The sequence below is a fragment of the Perna viridis genome, chromosome 3 (assembly GCF_037379345.1).
Source record: "Perna viridis isolate PV_CMFRI_1.1 ecotype Kerala chromosome 3, ASM3737934v1, whole genome shotgun sequence".
NCBI lineage: Eukaryota > Metazoa > Mollusca > Bivalvia > Mytilida > Mytilidae > Perna > Perna viridis.
In genome coordinates this window covers 2,712,141-2,729,535 of record NC_142447.1, presented here as the reverse complement: position 1 = coordinate 2,729,535, position 17,395 = coordinate 2,712,141, and the positions used below count along the sequence as shown (strand labels likewise).

The 17,395-nt window shown below is 33.1% G+C and overlaps 1 protein-coding gene across 6 annotated transcripts; it reads left to right on the top strand.

Annotated features, from left to right (window-relative positions):
* Positions 1-3,245: 3,245 nt before the first annotated feature.
* On the top strand, positions 3,246-17,081 carry LOC148620651 (uncharacterized). 6 transcript variants are annotated; one of them, XM_088574328.1, is made up of 6 exons: positions 5,241-5,487; positions 10,301-10,593; positions 11,647-11,741; positions 12,722-12,915; positions 13,545-13,628; positions 14,060-17,081. In XM_088574328.1, exons 4-6 carry the CDS (start codon positions 12,871-12,873, stop codon positions 14,606-14,608), a joined length of 678 nt encoding a protein of 225 aa, XP_088430454.1. In that variant the 5' UTR covers positions 5,241-5,487; positions 10,301-10,593; positions 11,647-11,741; positions 12,722-12,870; the 3' UTR covers positions 14,609-17,081. The 6 variants fall into 6 exon arrangements, with proteins under 6 accessions (XP_088430452.1, XP_088430451.1, XP_088430454.1 ...); XM_088574327.1 differs by having other exon boundaries at positions 10,301-10,655; XM_088574326.1 differs by lacking the exon at positions 5,241-5,487 and adding an exon at positions 3,246-3,312 and having other exon boundaries at positions 10,301-11,741.
* The last annotated feature ends 314 nt before the right edge of the window (positions 17,082-17,395 follow it).

Sequence of the window (17,395 nt, the reverse complement as noted above, 5' to 3'; positions counted from 1 at the left end):
TTGATTTTGTTTTTTGTTTTGTTTCTTTTTTTTTGTCCTTATTGTTTTGTTTTGTTTTTGTTTTTGCTCAGAAGTTGTGTTGATGGGACTATACATAAATAATATACATGTAACTTCCGGTAGTATGCACAACGGAACTCCGTCACCCTCACTGCACCTTGCTTATAGCTGACACGACACACGCATTCCAAAGGCACAAAATAAATGCTTCAATAAGGATGCTAGAGATTAGGATGGCACCAAAGCAGAAAATAGCTTGCCAGACAACCTTTAGCACTGCTGGAGTACACTCTTGTTATACGTTTGCATTATCAAATAAAACTAAATTGAAAAGTTGATGTTTGCTATCTTGATCAAATAAGTAAGTTTTAACTCACTGAGAATTCAAAAGTTGAATATAGATTAAAATATTTTAACTGCATGATGATTGGGGATCGAGTCCTTGGTTCTTTGATCTACAATGTATCTCACAAGGGATGTACTTCATTTCCGACAATTTTGAAGAAAGAAAACTAGGTTTTATTTCCCACAATATTTAGTTTACACTTCCGGCAGTTTTTTCTTTTAAAATTTCCTACAAAATTATAAATACATGTAATAGATAATGATATGCTAAAGAAACCCAATAGTATTCTCCTGTGATTAAATAATTACACATTTTTAAGTGCTTGATTTTAGGTTAACTAATTATTCAATGGTTTATTAATATATGGTCATCAAATTAAAGATCAACCATACAACACATTCTGATATTGCTAACGTTTGGCTAACCATATTCGAGCGGAAATTAAAAGAATGGGAAAACAGAGAAAATGAAACAACCAAAAATAACGCGTAGAAAGAAACAAAAGTAAATGAACAATCCGGACTCCACTAAAACTGTGAGTATGGACCAGGTACACCGGTAGGGTAAGCGTTTCGTGAGTTTCTAGAAACACCCGCCGAGTTGGTAAAAAATGTCACGTCCGGGGTGGACGAAAGAAGAAACAAAAATTGAGACACGATTAACAAAGCAGTTCTAATGGAACAGGTAGATTCACCATAACATTTATGATGACGACCATAAAACCTCTATATATTTTGAAACCTGGTGTTTAGTTCTGTGGCGTAAGAATGAATGAGAAAATTTTAACCATTTCAAATCTGTTTACCGGTACCTGCATCGTCAAACTTTTTACGGGTGAATTTTTACGTAAAATATTATCATGTTACCAGTGGCGAATCCAAAGGGGGTGCAGGGGGTTGGCAACCCCCTTGTTATTGGAAAATTTGCCATTTTCCAGTGTAAAATTGACAAAAAATGGAAAATAATGTCCTAGCACCTCCCCCTTTTTTCTTTTTTCTGGTTACCCCATATTATATGCATGTACGACGTCACCGCAAAATAAATATTCATATTTGTGTCCGTCGTAAGGGACCGACCATTTTAATATTGGAAGGGGGACTGGGATTTAGGTTAGGATTTTTTTGTGCAAGCGCAAAATTTGTATTTAAATAAATCAGTAGCAACCGAAATCAATATCTTATTTTAAAATCTGCCTTGTTATGTCTGCCTAGTTAAGTAATGCGAAAAATATAGAATCATTTTTTATATATTTTTGAATGGATGAGTAAAATAAAATTCATTTCTAAAAAATGTAGAACATCTTTTTTTTCAAAAAGAACTCTGTCCCCCTATCGATAATAAAATTATAGTTGTTATACTTATTGAGCAAAGGGGAATAATCCATTCTTACTATAATACTGTACCATTAAGTACCTGTCCAAATAAAATTCAGACACTGCCTATGGTAGAGGTGATTCATGGTATAGAAAAACCTACTGAATAAACAAGGTTATAAGGTCGACAGATCCTATTTGTTTAAGGAAAAGTGTTTTTCCTGCATTCAGATTTGTACTTTTGAGAAAACCACACATTCATCTCGCACTAAAATCAATTAAATCGAAGCAAAGTACGATAACTTGTCCGAAGTGTTTATTTCAATGCCATGTACAATCTATATAAGCGCATGCAACACCCAAATGGAAAACTATGACTTGTTCTGTGGTCTGTAACTGATTCTGAATAAGAAATAAAAGTGAATTCGTTGGGTTTTTGACATGCTTGAATCAACTGCTGTCTGAAGAATGTTACTTAAGTAGCACTCCACATAAAAATCATGCAAAAAGTGGTTCATGGTTGGGAAGCCTGCATATTTTTTTATTTTAGACAAGTTGTTTAAAATGTCATAGTAAACAAAAAGTAGCATGTCGCTTTTCGTGTAACTCTCATTCATAGGAGATAAAAATGATATAGAATGTAAGTTTTGTAAATTTAACAGATAATGCTCGAATCACCGCAAAATTAAATCAACCCAGCACCATTCATTTTTAATGTATATTAGGTAAATAATTAGCAAAATGGTTGATAAAGCTGTATTTATATACATTATTTTGTACAATTGTAATCTTGTTTTGCTCTTCTAAATAGATTCTTAAATGAAGATTGTCTGCAAATGGTCAACCCCCAATATTAAGCACTAGTTTTATTTGTTTGTTGTTTGTTTATTTTTTTATCATACATGTGTAATTATAATATATATATATAGTACATTTGTTTGGGTTATATGTAAAAGCATCGTCACAAACAAATCGGTTTAGCAATGTTTATTTTTTTCTGTGGACGGATCCAGAAAATTTGTAAAAGGGAGGGTTCCATTTATTATTAGCCCATTTTCCCTCAAATTTTGCACTAAGTTTTCAACAAACGAGGGGTTCAGGACCCTCCCTTCGCCGGATCTGCACGATCTTTAGTTACAACAAATGATCTAATATAAGAGGGATGCAAAACTCAGGCAGTGGATGGCACATGACAAATTTTGTTTTAAAAAATGTTCAACCATTTCTTTTCACAAATTTATCTCAAAGTTGAAGTCGTTTTTTAATTAACTCCAATGGTTTGTATAGAAAGCATTGAAATTCATTGACCAATGGGAAATAACTCTTAAATTTGAGCAAAATTTGCCTGCTTTGTTAATGACTTCAAATGAATTTACCGAGCCATCCATTGTCGATATAAAACAGACTTTATACAATTTCACATACATATGATGTATAAATTACACTAACAATTCAGTGGAATAAAGTTTACTCTGCGTCACCCATATAATAGAATCTGCCTGATTTTTACATTGCATCACCCATATAATAGGATCTGCCTGATTTTTACATTGACAGCCTCTAAAAGGAAAAGGTCAGGATATATAGGTTGTATTGGCTTTTAGAAAATTGGATTTGACTGAACTATTTTGTCTTAGATATGGACGAACAAAAGTAAGAGAGTAATTTGTTTTTTGAAATATGGTTACTCAATTTACTTGGTTTTTTTTTGGTGTAATATGGTAACCTAAACAATGCAAGCAACATTCAATTTTTACCTAATGGGCTATAAATATATTTTCTTAAGAAGTTAGTTTCATGTTTGTATATAAATTATAGAGTTCTGTTCTACTATAATATTTCAGGGAAAAATGCATTGCAAAATTATCGGTTTTGTGTTGTATATTTGTCTGTTTGTATTGTTTTTAAATTGTTCGATTTTAATAACTATTCCATTAATATGAACCCTTGCGGCACCACCCACTTCGTAAAACACGCTACCCATAATGCCATTGGTCATGTTTTACCGCACTAAGGATCCATAATATTTTTTTTTGTAATAATCGCCTTTTTGCACAAAAGTTTTATATTTATCCAGTCCTCCCATAACTACCCTAAAAATTGACTTTCCAAATATTTAAAATTCTGCTTTCACATCTGTTTATCGCATATCATAACATTTTTATCAGTTGTTAATGTTCCAATGATATTGTTGCTATTAATTAAGATACATTATCATCAGTTTTTTTTATTTGTATCATTAAAACTTAGTTGTAGGCTGCTATAAACATTTTACCAAAGTGTTGACATCGATATTGTCCCATTTTCAAAAAAAAAAATCATACGATCATTTCACTTTTACTTTCATTTTCTATCCCATTTGCTTGGGCCCTGTTTTTTAATCAATCGCAACAAAACAAACATTTCATCTGACGCATATAACACGACAGTACTCATTACACATTGGATCATGGAATTTCTGTGTAGTCCCTTCCGACAGGGCTGCAAAAGGTTTTAAGACGCAAATGCATGAGCTTTGGCTAAAATTTGAGCTTGAGAGACCAAAGGTGGGAAAGGAAAATGCCGCCATATCAGCTTCAGATGCGTGAGAGTTAAATTGGCACTATTGCAATGTGTCTTCGGATATCAGCAGTCCTGCTAAATAAGTTTGAATGCACTGAATATTGTGCGTAAGTATGAAGTTGATGCTATAGTAAATCACATTTTAATTATTTCACGAAGTTGTCCTCTGATTTAAATTGAAATCAAGAAACTAACATCCTCCACGAAAGAACAGACCACGAGATGTTTAGCTAGACATGGGATTCTAACCAGGAACTTTGCAGTCCACGATAAGGATCGATTAGCCAGTAATATAGGCAATCAGAAGGCTGGTATTTTTCTATTTTTATTCAGGGATATCCCAAGTATAATTTAACACTTTAGATGTAATACAATATACATGTAACAGGGACCGCCAAATTTCGTTAAAACTATAAAAAAGACTGCTTAAATAAGTAATTTAGGCTTAAAATATGTATTTAGATATTAACATTTATTAAAAAGAAAGAGGTCATTGTTTAATGCCTGAACATGTATTGCATAATTTTGGAAGGGGGTTCCAGACTATTATTAGCTTAATTTTCTCTAAGTTTTGCACGAAAGTAAAAACGAATTCCAACTATCCAACGATCCGTCATTGCTATATCAGGTTTGAACTGTGTGTACGTGAACTGAGATCGAGGGGAGGAGCTACTGCAGGGGGTTGCCACCCCTCCCTTTTATTGGAAAATTTGTCATTTTTGTGTGTAAAATTGAAAAATAATTTGTTAACACTCTCCTCTTTTTCTGAGGAACCCATGCTGGCACCCCTCCTTTTCAAAGTGTTCTGGATCCGCCCCTGAATTTGTCAAGCAGTTTTTGAATAAGTTATCGAACCTGACTTTCTACATACAACAAAATCACATCAAATAAAGTTTAGAATCATTTAGCTGTAACAGTTGTCAAATAAGATCTTCCATCATCTTGTTTACGTGTTGCCAAGAATGAATTATCCTTTTTTTACGAGACAAGAAACAAATTCTTGAAATGTGCGACGAACTTGTGGTCTCACTATCATTTCAATCGATTATCAAAAACAAACGTCATCATTTACTCGAATCGATATTTTAATTATCATAACAGTGAGGAGTGGGGACCTTTTAAGGTTATGGGTCAGGTGATAAACTTTATATCTGACAGATAAATATGATTTTTAGGAAATAAAACTTGTTGGGGTTCTGAAAACAGAGCGTCATAATACGGTACGTCTGTTTGCTTGATTTTTACACAGAAAATGCAAGATTACTCGTAAGTTTTAATCAATATTTATGAATACTTGTAGTAACCGGCGATCTAAACGTGTATTATAGATCTAAATATTAATCTATCGTTGTAAGTATGTGTTTTTATTTTTTTTTATTTCGCTTGAAAATGTCGAAAGGTATATCGAATAATTTCATGATTTTGTCATGTATTTTTTATCAACATTTTAGACAAACCTGGCCAGATTTCTTTTGAATATATTGAAATGTTTCTGTTCTTTTCTTTTTTTTCTTTTCCTCCCATAACACAATGTATAAATGCTGTTTCCAAACTTTTTTCTTTTTGCTTAAGTGTTTGTTTTCATATTTACTATCAGTATTGGAGGAGTAATCAAAGGAAGCAAGGTTATAGCGGTAATCAAAAGAATGTATTCCAGGAACAAAGACCAGCCATGGAAAATAGACATACACAACAAAGTACATAAAGTAACTAAAATCATACATACAAAGTAACAAAAGCAAATGAGGAACTTGTACTCCACTAAAAACTGGGAGCATGGACCAGGTGCACCGGTAGGGTAAGCATTCTTTGCTTTTCTAGAAACACCCGCCGAGTTGCTAATAAAAAGTCAAGTCCGGGGTAGAGGAAAGGAAAACTATGACATGTTGAACAAATCAGTTTTCATGGCGCAGATGGATACACCGTAACGATCCACGAGTTCATGATGACGACCATAAAACTTCTGTAGTGATGACTTCAATCTTGTAGCAACATAATCCTGTTCCGGAAGCCTATTTGTTAGAATTCTAGCGCGATACAAGAAGCCTGCGTAGTTTCGGCAAGCTCTGGCATAACGTATGAATTGTGATATGAATACTCCATACGCAGGTGAAGGGATGTTGCCACAAATGAAAGGAAAGTTGACAATTCTGAATGAAAAGTCATAATGTTTGTCGCAAAGTTTTATCATTAGTTTTCCTTTACCATCGATTTCTTAGTGTAGGTCAAGATATGAGGCTGACTTCAGTGTCTAGATTACCTCTGTAACGTTTTTAGGAGCGTCATGCGTTTACGTTAATTTTTGATATATTTACTAGTTCATTTGCGCCACAAGGTTTTTTTTCATTTGTGCCGAAGAATGATTATTTCGTTTGCGCTGTTTTCCAGATAACCGTTCTTGTAAATGAAGATAAATAATGTTTTCATAATTTGTACTCATACAAAACCGCAAGCATCGGGTGTTAAAGTTGTATATATTCTCTAAGTTTCTAAGTGTCAAGATGGACATACATGTAATCCAATCTGAGACAAATAGAGGGAATATTTGACGGCCTTACGTATATATTGTCAAGCGTTTTGAACGACAATTAATGCTGTAAATGCGATTTTTGTAAGTGTTTTAACCATTTTTACCTTCCTACTTCCATCTTTCAGTGGTGAACAAGGGTAACAAAAATTATTACTATGTTATATTCATATGTAATTGGCGCAACTAATACACTATATTTCTGTGCAATTGAAATTTTGTCTGTGACGCAAATGATATACTAATGGCCCCAAAAGCAACGCGTCGGTTTTTTAATTACTAGTCTTGTTTTTACAAACGAACAAAAGTATCGTATTTCTATTGCCACGTTCACTGGAAAACATATGATTGATTTTAAAAGCGAGCCGTAAAAACTTGATTTCCAGAAAAAAGTAATTTAACAACTAGAATACATTTATATATTTTCTACTTTCAATTTCTATTTTATTGACTTTTCACTTTTTGATCATGATATTGGTATTTTTACTCAAGTTTAAATTTCGGGACTGTCTCTATGAAAACTGCTAGTGTCTGTTTTGCAATCTGTGATTTGCATGCATGTATACCTCCTGGCTTCGTGCATCCTCAGGGCCAGGGTCCAACTATCATATGCAGTATAAACAATGCCCAGTGGTGCACCTACATACATAATGGTAGATTAGCCGCTAAATCAAATATGTAGCAGGAAATGTCTGTAGGTAGAACGGTATTACTTCTCATTATTTTAGGTTGGACTTTTGTGTACCTTAGTCAGGTAAATACTTACGGACACTTTAACTGGTTCTCGCTTATATTCTATGTAGTGTAACAGTAGTCACCCGAGAACCAGCTTACCGGACACTGTGATTGGACAAATTGTGCTGATACCCAAAATGTTTTATTAATTCCAGACTAACATTATTATACTTTAAAAAAATGCATTATATTTTTTTTTTCAAAACCATTTTATATAAATATTATGATTTTTTAAAATTCATGTGGCATTCGCAGAAAAGGGGGAACTTTGACTCCAAGCATTATCTGCTTAAAATACCAAGGAAACGAGACTGTTATGCTATGACTTTGCTCGCAATTTTAGTTAGGGAAATGAAGATATAACCAGAAAAAAATCAGTTTATAGCTCCGTCATTATTTCAAAGGGTTGAATTTTTCAAAAGTATTACTATTGTCGCCTTAGGAAATAAATAGTACCGTTCTACCTATGTAAGCGAGCACCATGATCTTCAACATTCTTGAAATTCTCATTTTACCCTTACTAGCAGCTCCAGCTATAACACCTTTTTTAAATTTTTTATGTATCTCTGTACCGAATTCTATTACAAAAATCAATGAAATATTCTGATGATAAATCGATAGACATGATATAAAATGTGACCAATGGCAAACGGCCTGGTAATTTTCTATTTCCGTATTTGGGATATCCCAAGTTTGAGTTGAGATTAAATTGATCGACCTATGTCTGAAAGGTTATCCTTATAATCATTCTATTTTTAAACTTGGGATATTCAGTTCGAATTATGAACTCTTACGTGTAAACATTTAAATTTATGGAAGATATTATTTAATGATGTTCAGTGAATGTGAAAGTTCATTAAGTAGCCTACGTGTATGTCTTGGTTTTGTGATTGTGGATTATATCATTTTATATCATTTATAAAATAAAAATATGCAGTTAAAGAATTCTAAAATATTAAAATGCTCAATACAAAATCAAAGCGAAAATATGAGCAGGCTTGACTACAACCTAGCTATTAACCAAGAACAAATCAAGGCTACTTTTACAGTTTATTTTTTAATGTGAAGAAAAACAAATTTCCCACTTATTTAATTAACAGCGGACATGCACGAATACTTTGATTAAATGTTGAGGAATGCCGTTAATGATAATTTTTCAATGTTAAATTTATGTCAGACCTACATAGGAATGTTTCTGGTATAGTACTTATGAATGGCTTTATCAATATTTCAAAGTGAGCCAAAACATTCCGTTTTGCGCACATGCAGTACTTCGTTACAAATGTACAAATGTACAATGCCAAATGCCAAATGTACTTTGTTTAGAGATTCAACTCGTGTTTGTAATTTGGATAATTATATATAAAGAAATAATCTCAGATTTCGTTTTTGTTTTTGTTTTGCTTTGCTTTGCTTTGCTTTGTTTTGTTTTGTTTGTATTTTGTATTTTTTGTTTGTTTGTTGGTTTTTGTTTGTTTGTTGATGTTTTTTGTTTTTTGTTTTTTGTTTTGTTTTGGTAAATCATATACAGAATTTGAAGTTCAAAAGGTTACGAGAATGTACATTAATGAATGCTACATTAATATAGTGTGATGCTCCATAAATTTTGCAGTTCAAAATTAGCCTGGTAAAATACCTTAAATGATATCATCTGTTTTTTACAATTTTTATCTTTGATCTATGAATTCTGAGAAGCCTGCACTGATCACTCAATGTGTTAGTGTGATTGTAAAACAATCTTTTCCGCGATGACACGTGCTAAGCAAAATTTACATATCCTCTTTCGAATTGGGTTGGGTAGGGTAGTCGATGAGCATGCGACATCCTAACACTTGTATTATATGTACATCAAGTTGTAATAATTAAAAATTGACGTTATGAACGAAGTAAATTCGTGTTAAAAAGGTGTAAAAAACCCAAAACGAGGTATTTGACACACCCACAATACAAACCAGAAAAAAAATCTGTATGGATTCGTCTAAGATTTAGGTAGATCAAATACTTACGGTGAATCGCAGAAACTGTGTTCTATATCCTAAATCCTGTATATTTTATTCAATTATATACATATCCTATAGATATTATTCTTTCTACATACCTTAACACTTGACATTACATGCAGATCCAAGATGTTGAGGACGAAATTGGTCGAAAAATTACTCCCAATTTTTCTCCCACGCTTCCTCAGCAATGATTGTATATATAAACTGTGCTTCATAGATGTGTTGAAAACATTTTCGAATTTTTAAATGTAAATAAAATAAGTTTATGAACACAAATTGAATGTATACATGCGCCGATAAAAATATGATTGAGGCGGGGCGTGCCGGGCAGGGCATGCCGGGTGTGGCACGGGTACACCCTCACTAAATTTAGCATATCATGGGTTAAAATTGTAAAACAAATGAGAGTAATGAACAGATAGAACTAAATATCACATCAAGATACGGAAAAACATGTATTGCTCTCAGAACATGTTTGCCATGATTGCTCGGCAAACCGCGCCCGGCCAATCTATCCTTAAAAAATTTGGTTCGTTTCTTGCTTTGTAGTCAACTTGATATATTTCAACGACCAAGATTTACCAATTCCTCACGAACAGTATACATTGTAATTGTATCAAATTAAATTTGGCGAAATGATTGAAAGTCCATAATAGTTGCTCCCCCTTTACGATTTCACACCCTGTATTGCCAATTTGCGTAGGACCCACACCCGCCAAGCCCCTCCTTAATATACCTCTGACGACACCCCCCTTTTTCCAACGAAAAAAAGAGCCAAACAAAACAATTAAGCTTACACCTCTTTTCATTTCAGATGGCCGGGAAAAATCACCAGCCTAGCTAAAACTGTGAAAAGCGCTTCCGTAGCTATTGCAATACATGTAGCTAAGTCTGAAGAACCACAATGTCTTTCAAACAACATAATAAGCAACGGCTTGAAAGGCAATCTACAAGGCGGGGAGAGACGACAATCCACAAGGCGGTGAAAACCGACAATCCACAAGACACGGGAGACAGCCGACTACCACCTACAGTGTAGATTGATTTGAGAACATCCTACATGATATCGTGTGAGGCAAACAAACAGCACGAAATACAGAAAGACAGGTCTGTTGTAGAGGTCCGGCGAATAACATCAACATATCATGATGGTTAACAAGACATAAAGTGTATGTTAGAACAAGTAATATAATATAACGAGCATAGGTATGATGTATATGTCAACTCAACGAGACAACAACCCCACTGGGATGAAAATTTCAGCCCAAGGCTATCCATTGGTCTTAATGAACGACGAGGAAATCCTCATACCACAGGGCAGGCTGCAGCTGGCCCCAAAACATCATTATACATGTACACTGTACAGCGAAAGAGTTGTCTCTGTATACTCAAGTAACATAAAAATAAACTAAAGGTGAAAACGAAACAAGACATATAGAGGCCAGAGATTCCTGACTTGGGACATAAGAGCACAAAAAATGCGGTGAAATTAGAGTGCTTTGGCGTGATCACAATCCTCCCCCTTTAAAATCTGACCACTGTGGTAAAAGTATTACACAATAATTATTAATAAACACACCTTAAAAAATCAGTTCAAAAGGCTGAGTCCTTGATACAACGGAAATAAAGAAACTGAATATAAATTACGCAAATGCACAAACTAATGACTACTTTAGTAGTTAAATGGCATGCCAGCCCCCGACCAGTTTAAATCTATAAAACACCTGTCGTACGTTTTCATGGATATGCATCACTATCAACATCTAATAAATCCAATGGCCCATAGACGAATGAATCCCCCTTATCAAAATGCAAAATTTATGAAAATAGAGTATTTTTGTGTGTAATTGTTTCCATTTTTAAATATGCTTTTATCAAGGATTTTAGTGAACCCTTAGTGCAACCCCCCTTTTTTCATTAAGGTGATTCTCAATCCACCACTGAATTTTACATTCATAACAAAATACATGTATTTGCTTGCAGAGCTATTTATAGTTTCACTTAATGTCATTGAAATTATCCTTTACTTATTTTCTCATTAACGTCAAACGTTTTCACTCGATACTTTCAATTTCAATGATCCCACGCTAAATAAGTCATTGGTGATTCCCTTTGTACAAATATAGTATTTAAGTTATTTTTAGAGGCTTTTACTTACAGTTTTCCGATTGGCAGTTTCGGAAATGATTTTCAACAGTACTTTCATGCCGGAATTTAGAGCCATAGAGAAGTGGAATATAAAACAAGCAAGCACCGTAAGTACAGTCACAACCAATTTTATTGACTTAGTTTAAGCAAGAATGAAAGGTAATATATTTGTTGTCAGAGTCGTCTCGACTTTCGAGTAGTCCTTTGTATGGGTGCATTTATGCATTTTTTTTTAAATGTGTAATTTGCAACAATTCTAATTCAGATTTTTTTTTCAGTATAATTCATAATTAATTTCTGAAAAGATTTGTTCATTTCTTAAAAAAAAATCCAAAAAATAAAAAAAAAATCCAAAAAAAATCCAAATTTTAATTTGTATTTCTGGAGGACGGCACTTGTTATTTTGGAAATAAAGTAGAGATAAAAAGAAGATCATTTATTTGATTTGAAATGATTTTCTTTCCGTTTGTTAAATTCTGTGGGGGATCCAAGTGGTTCCAGGGGTAAGAACCCCTCCCCCATTGAATTTATTTCGTGTCAAATTTGGCAAAAATAACCAAATAATAGCCTGCAACTCAAAGTCTCTTAATTCCTGAAGCTGGATTCATTGGAGATATTTTGTACCCACACCAAATATTCGTTAATTATGATAAAATCGAATAGAATTTTTGTGTAATTATGTCGCGGAAATCAATGCGTGCTACAATTTAGAATTCATCTGCAAGTCATTGTACAATAAGGAAAATAATGCTGAAACGTTGATGAAAACTCAATGTACGTCGTACATTTCGATGTGTCCACTAATGATTTGTTCTTCTATGTTGATAAAACTTAGGAGAATTTTTTTAGCATGCATTATCAGCCAGAATTATATATTGCTTGAGTTCATTCTGTTTCAGTAGGGGAAAACAGTGATGGTAGACCCAGAAATTTCGATAAGGGGCTCTCCTCCTGGTCTAAACGGTTATGTGTGTTCGAGTTATTTACTGGTTTTCCATATGATTTTGAGCATAAGCCCCCCCCCTCCCCCTCCCCCAAACCATGAAAGAGTTCAATTTAATATTATGTTATTTTGTTTTCTTTACAGTATTAACCATCGTCATTTCGCTGGTAGTTCAGCTACACTCTTCCCCTCTGAGAAGGAGCTACTGTGACCCATGTTTGGGTTGCTTTACTCAGAACCTACTAAATACTCGTCACAATTTAGGAATAAATAAAGATGTTATAGCACATGAAATGGAGAATCTGTATACAGCTTTGACCCGTGCAGCTGCTGTTGAGGTATGTATATATACATATTGTATACATCCACTGCAGACATGCGCCTGTCAACAGCCAGTAGATGTTGATTGTGTATTTCTGTATTACTTCTTAGTTTGATTTCGGAGAATTGTCACCGTTCAGTTATCATGGATTTTATTACTTTGCTGTCGGGGCCTTCGCGAGCTTACTAAAAGATGTGTAAACTCTTACTGACGACAATTTTTGTGATTACTGTTTTGTAATAGGTTATACGACCGGTTATACGGTACCGATTTGCTCCGTTTCACCAATTCCGTTCCCTTTGTATACTTGATCTTCGCGTCGCGAAAAACGGACCAGACGATATTTGGAAAATCATCCCATTCCGCTTACATATTATGCAGAGCTACATTTGTACTTTAGTGTATTCTTCAGTTTCATTTTTTGCAACTGTCACAGTTTTATTACCTTACAAGTTGCGTTAATTGTAAAACAAATTTCGGAAATTGAAATTAGGTCTCTTTCAATTTCGAAACAGGAACTGTGTGACTCAGTAACTTTTCAAATTAAAAATTTTCATAAGATGACCGATTAACTTTAATTGGATTCTTCCGTTGTTTTAACATCATCGTATCTATACGTTATATGACTGTTTTGAAACATTGTAGTCACGCCCACTTGCCAATTCAGACGACTTGAATGATCCAATTGGACAGACAGACGTATGCCCTCCTCCTAGGAGGCACAGTGCTGTAAGTAACAATCTAACCTCAACCTAATTTGGTCAGCATCTAGGGTTTGAAATACTCTAGCCCACATTTTTCTAATGAAAAAGGAAAATTTTCCAAGTGCATTTGTATTGTTTTGTATATCAATCATAAAAAGAGAGGATGTCTGGTCCTCGTGTACTATTTCTTCCCCCTTCTCGAAAAGCTTAATATATATGTGTGATTGGAAGATGCAAATGTCAGATAATTATGATGTACGGAATTCAAATTTTACGGACAATATTATTTTATACACTCACGTGTCAGAATAGCACAATTAAAAAGCGCATGATATACGTAGTACTGTTCGAATTAATTATATAGGGATTTTTTACACTCTTTTAAATAACTGAGATGCCTTGCGTCGGGTAGGGCTGTTTTTATTGTATTTATGATGACTGTTTTTATCGTTACAGAGAAGGTGGATAATGTGTGTATACAACAAGATATCTGACGCTTTGAAGAATATAACAGACACGTCCGTTTATATATCAAACCAGCAAAAAATTCTTAAAGCAGGGAGACGACTACTCTGTCAATTAAAGTTTGTGATTATACAAACTGAAAACAACCCAGGTCGCTTCATCTCACAACTGTCTAGTAAAATATGTGAAATTTCTGTCGGAAGCCCATTGGTTACTCCGGGACCGAACCAAGTATTATCATCCCTTTATAGTATACAGACGGCTAAATATGTAGTGTTCAAAGCTAATGAAACTCTAGTCAAGGACGTCCTCGGTAGGTTGTTTGAATTTGGCTATAATCATAACAGACGACGAAGAAATAAAAACGCTAAACGCAGAAGGAAATGTAGAAAGGGTAAAGGGCGGGGCAAACTTGGCAATAAGAAACAATGCAATAAGAAAAACAAAAGACGACGAAATAATCGGAAAAGTAAAAATAAATCTCGTAAAAATTTTGTTAAAAGAAGGAATAGACAGTATAAAAATTTATCTAAATTCTAAAAGTCTCGAAAATTTTTATGATATTTTTTTTCTGTTAATTTCAACACATTTTTGTTCGTTGAAATAGTGCATTTATCTTTTGGGTTTTTTTTACTTCAAAGTTGTTGTTTTTTTCATGATTTGTTTGGGTTTTTTTTTTGTTTGTTTGTTTGGTTTTTTTTTTCGTTGTTGTTTTATTTATTCCTTCTCTGTTTATTTTTCAAATGTAGTGTACTTGCACATACTAATTATTAACTAAGTAGTATTAACAACCGATCCGCTTTAGCCGTTGACTTGTCATGCACGTACTGTGTTGTCACATAATCCAGTTGAGGTAACTTTCGAAATGCTGTTCATTTCCTTGCAATTTATCTTGAATTCATTAGAAATGTTATCGTTTTGAATATGTATACAGTCTCTGTGCATTGAAAGTTCGCGGTTGATCTGGACATGTTACATTTATTTTTTTATAAAATTTATTTCATTTTAGATCGAAAAATTAAAGTAATAATTTATTACCTTTCTTGTGAGCTGTACAGTAGTCGATGCGCATGATTAATATACGCGTGGATTTTTTTGTTCGATCCCAAGCCTTTCCATACAGAGAATATGCCCCGCATGCACATCGACAGCAATTGGCAGTTACGCAAAAGGGTCCTTAATTTTATTGTGTATATTTGTTTATATTTTAAATTGTTTATCAATTTTTAAAACGTGTTAAGACTATTTGTAGAAACATGATTCTGATTCGTCGAATGTGTTCAGATTTACGTTTTTTGAATATACTGTTATTATATTATAATGATTTAAATAATTCAGTGGCGGAAAATAGGGCAGGATTCCTGGAGTTGGAGCCCTCCCTCTGAATATTTTGTTATTTTCGTAGCAAACTTTGGCAAAAATGGGCAAAAAATCTGGACCCCCTTTTCAAAATCATGGATCCGCGTCTGATTATGTACACAGAAGTCATTGTGTCTGACTTCAAATTCAGATATATAGAACACGAAATGAATTTAAAGTAGGCACAAATTTAAATCGAAAACAAATATCACTTGTTAAGCATTTATAGTGCACAAGTATTGTTGTAACTTTTATCACATATAAAATGTACTAATGTTCGCATTATTAATTATAATATAATGAAGTAGATTATTAACATTTGGTAGTTGTAATTAGTAGATACTGACTTATATCTTAACAATTTGAATAACAGTGTTGTTTTTATTTTATTTTTTTTGGACAATTGGTGTGGAGGTACATTTAACACAGAGCGTGAGTTAAAAATTAAAAGTTCCAGTGATTTCATTTTTTTTTGTCGAAATAAAATATCAATGTACATCTTCTAGTCGAAAGAAAATTTCACTATATTTTTCCGTTATTATTATTGGTAATATGAGACGCTACAACGTATGTTTCCATAGAAGAAACTATGGACCATGTGTTTGTTTAGTGGAATTAGCTTTTTTTACGATAATTTATTTGTGCTTTGTCGTTTTTAATTTAATATTCGTTACGTCTTTCATAACCAATTGTGTAAAAATCATCAATACTTTGTTTCCAAATTTTCAGATTTGTCAATTAACAGAGGCGCATAGAGAGATCTAAAAAATGCATTTCAATACTGTGTTCCTTTTACAAGTACCTCATTTGTGATATTGCATTTATTTACAAGTTAGACATTTACATATATGTGTTACTTTAGATCTGTATGTGTTTTATCTTTTAAAATATGATGGTGTTGTATTTTAAATATTTTTATATGCCTGATATTTTAATTATATTTTAATTGTTTACATGCATTAGGTTAAATATTTATATTTACATGTAATTGATTGGTATCTGCATTTTAAGACTGTGAATAATAAAGTATTTTTGACTCATACTTGATAAAACCTGCCCCCAGACAACATTCAAAGTACATTAAGCTCTTGCCAATATAAAACATTCCGTTTTAAAACTTTTTATCAACTTTTTCTGTTATTATTTCAAGTTAACTTTTGTAATTTGTCAGTTTAATTGTTTATTTTTTTGGGTGTTTGTTGGATTTTTTTTTAGAAGAAAAAAATCCCTTTATTATACATGCCTTTTTGAATACAGTGAAACTTTGTGACTTTCGTATTCGGTGAAAATAGTTTTTTTTCATTACTAAGGCTCGAATTCCACAAAACAATGTGTCAGAGAAATTTTGATGTCTAGTTTTCAACAGTCATATTTTTTATTTCCTTCATTCCAACACTTTGTTTTTTTTTGTTTATCATATTTTAGTGTATTTAACTGTTTACCATATTTGGTTTTTGTTGACCGTTCTTCAATTAATGAAAACATTATACACGTGTTGTGATTTACAAAGAACCAATCCAGTACGGATGTGGTATTGTGTAAGCTCTGAGAGCTAAATATTCAGTGAGTCAATATATCAGGAAATTTTATTTATTTTTAAGTTGTTTTCTGAGAATGTTTTTTTTATACTCAATAAATGTTGAATGTATACTAACGTGTGTGTGACTCTTTCATTTCGATTATACTTAGGATAAATATAGTCGGGTATTACAGACAGCAATTTCACAAAAAGATTCCCCTTTTTTTCTTTGAACTTTTAAGTCGGGTAATCTTCCCTTGCAAGTGACCAATCCAAAATAAGGTATCTTCCTCTGTGGACATCAACATATTAATTTTATGTCGCTTTTTTCCATTATTTCATTAAAATTCATTGTGCAGTTTAGGTAAAATAGTCAATATACGAATTTTTACAAGAAAAAAAACCTTTTAGTCGGATCATTTTCCAGGCCCGCGAATATAATAAAAATG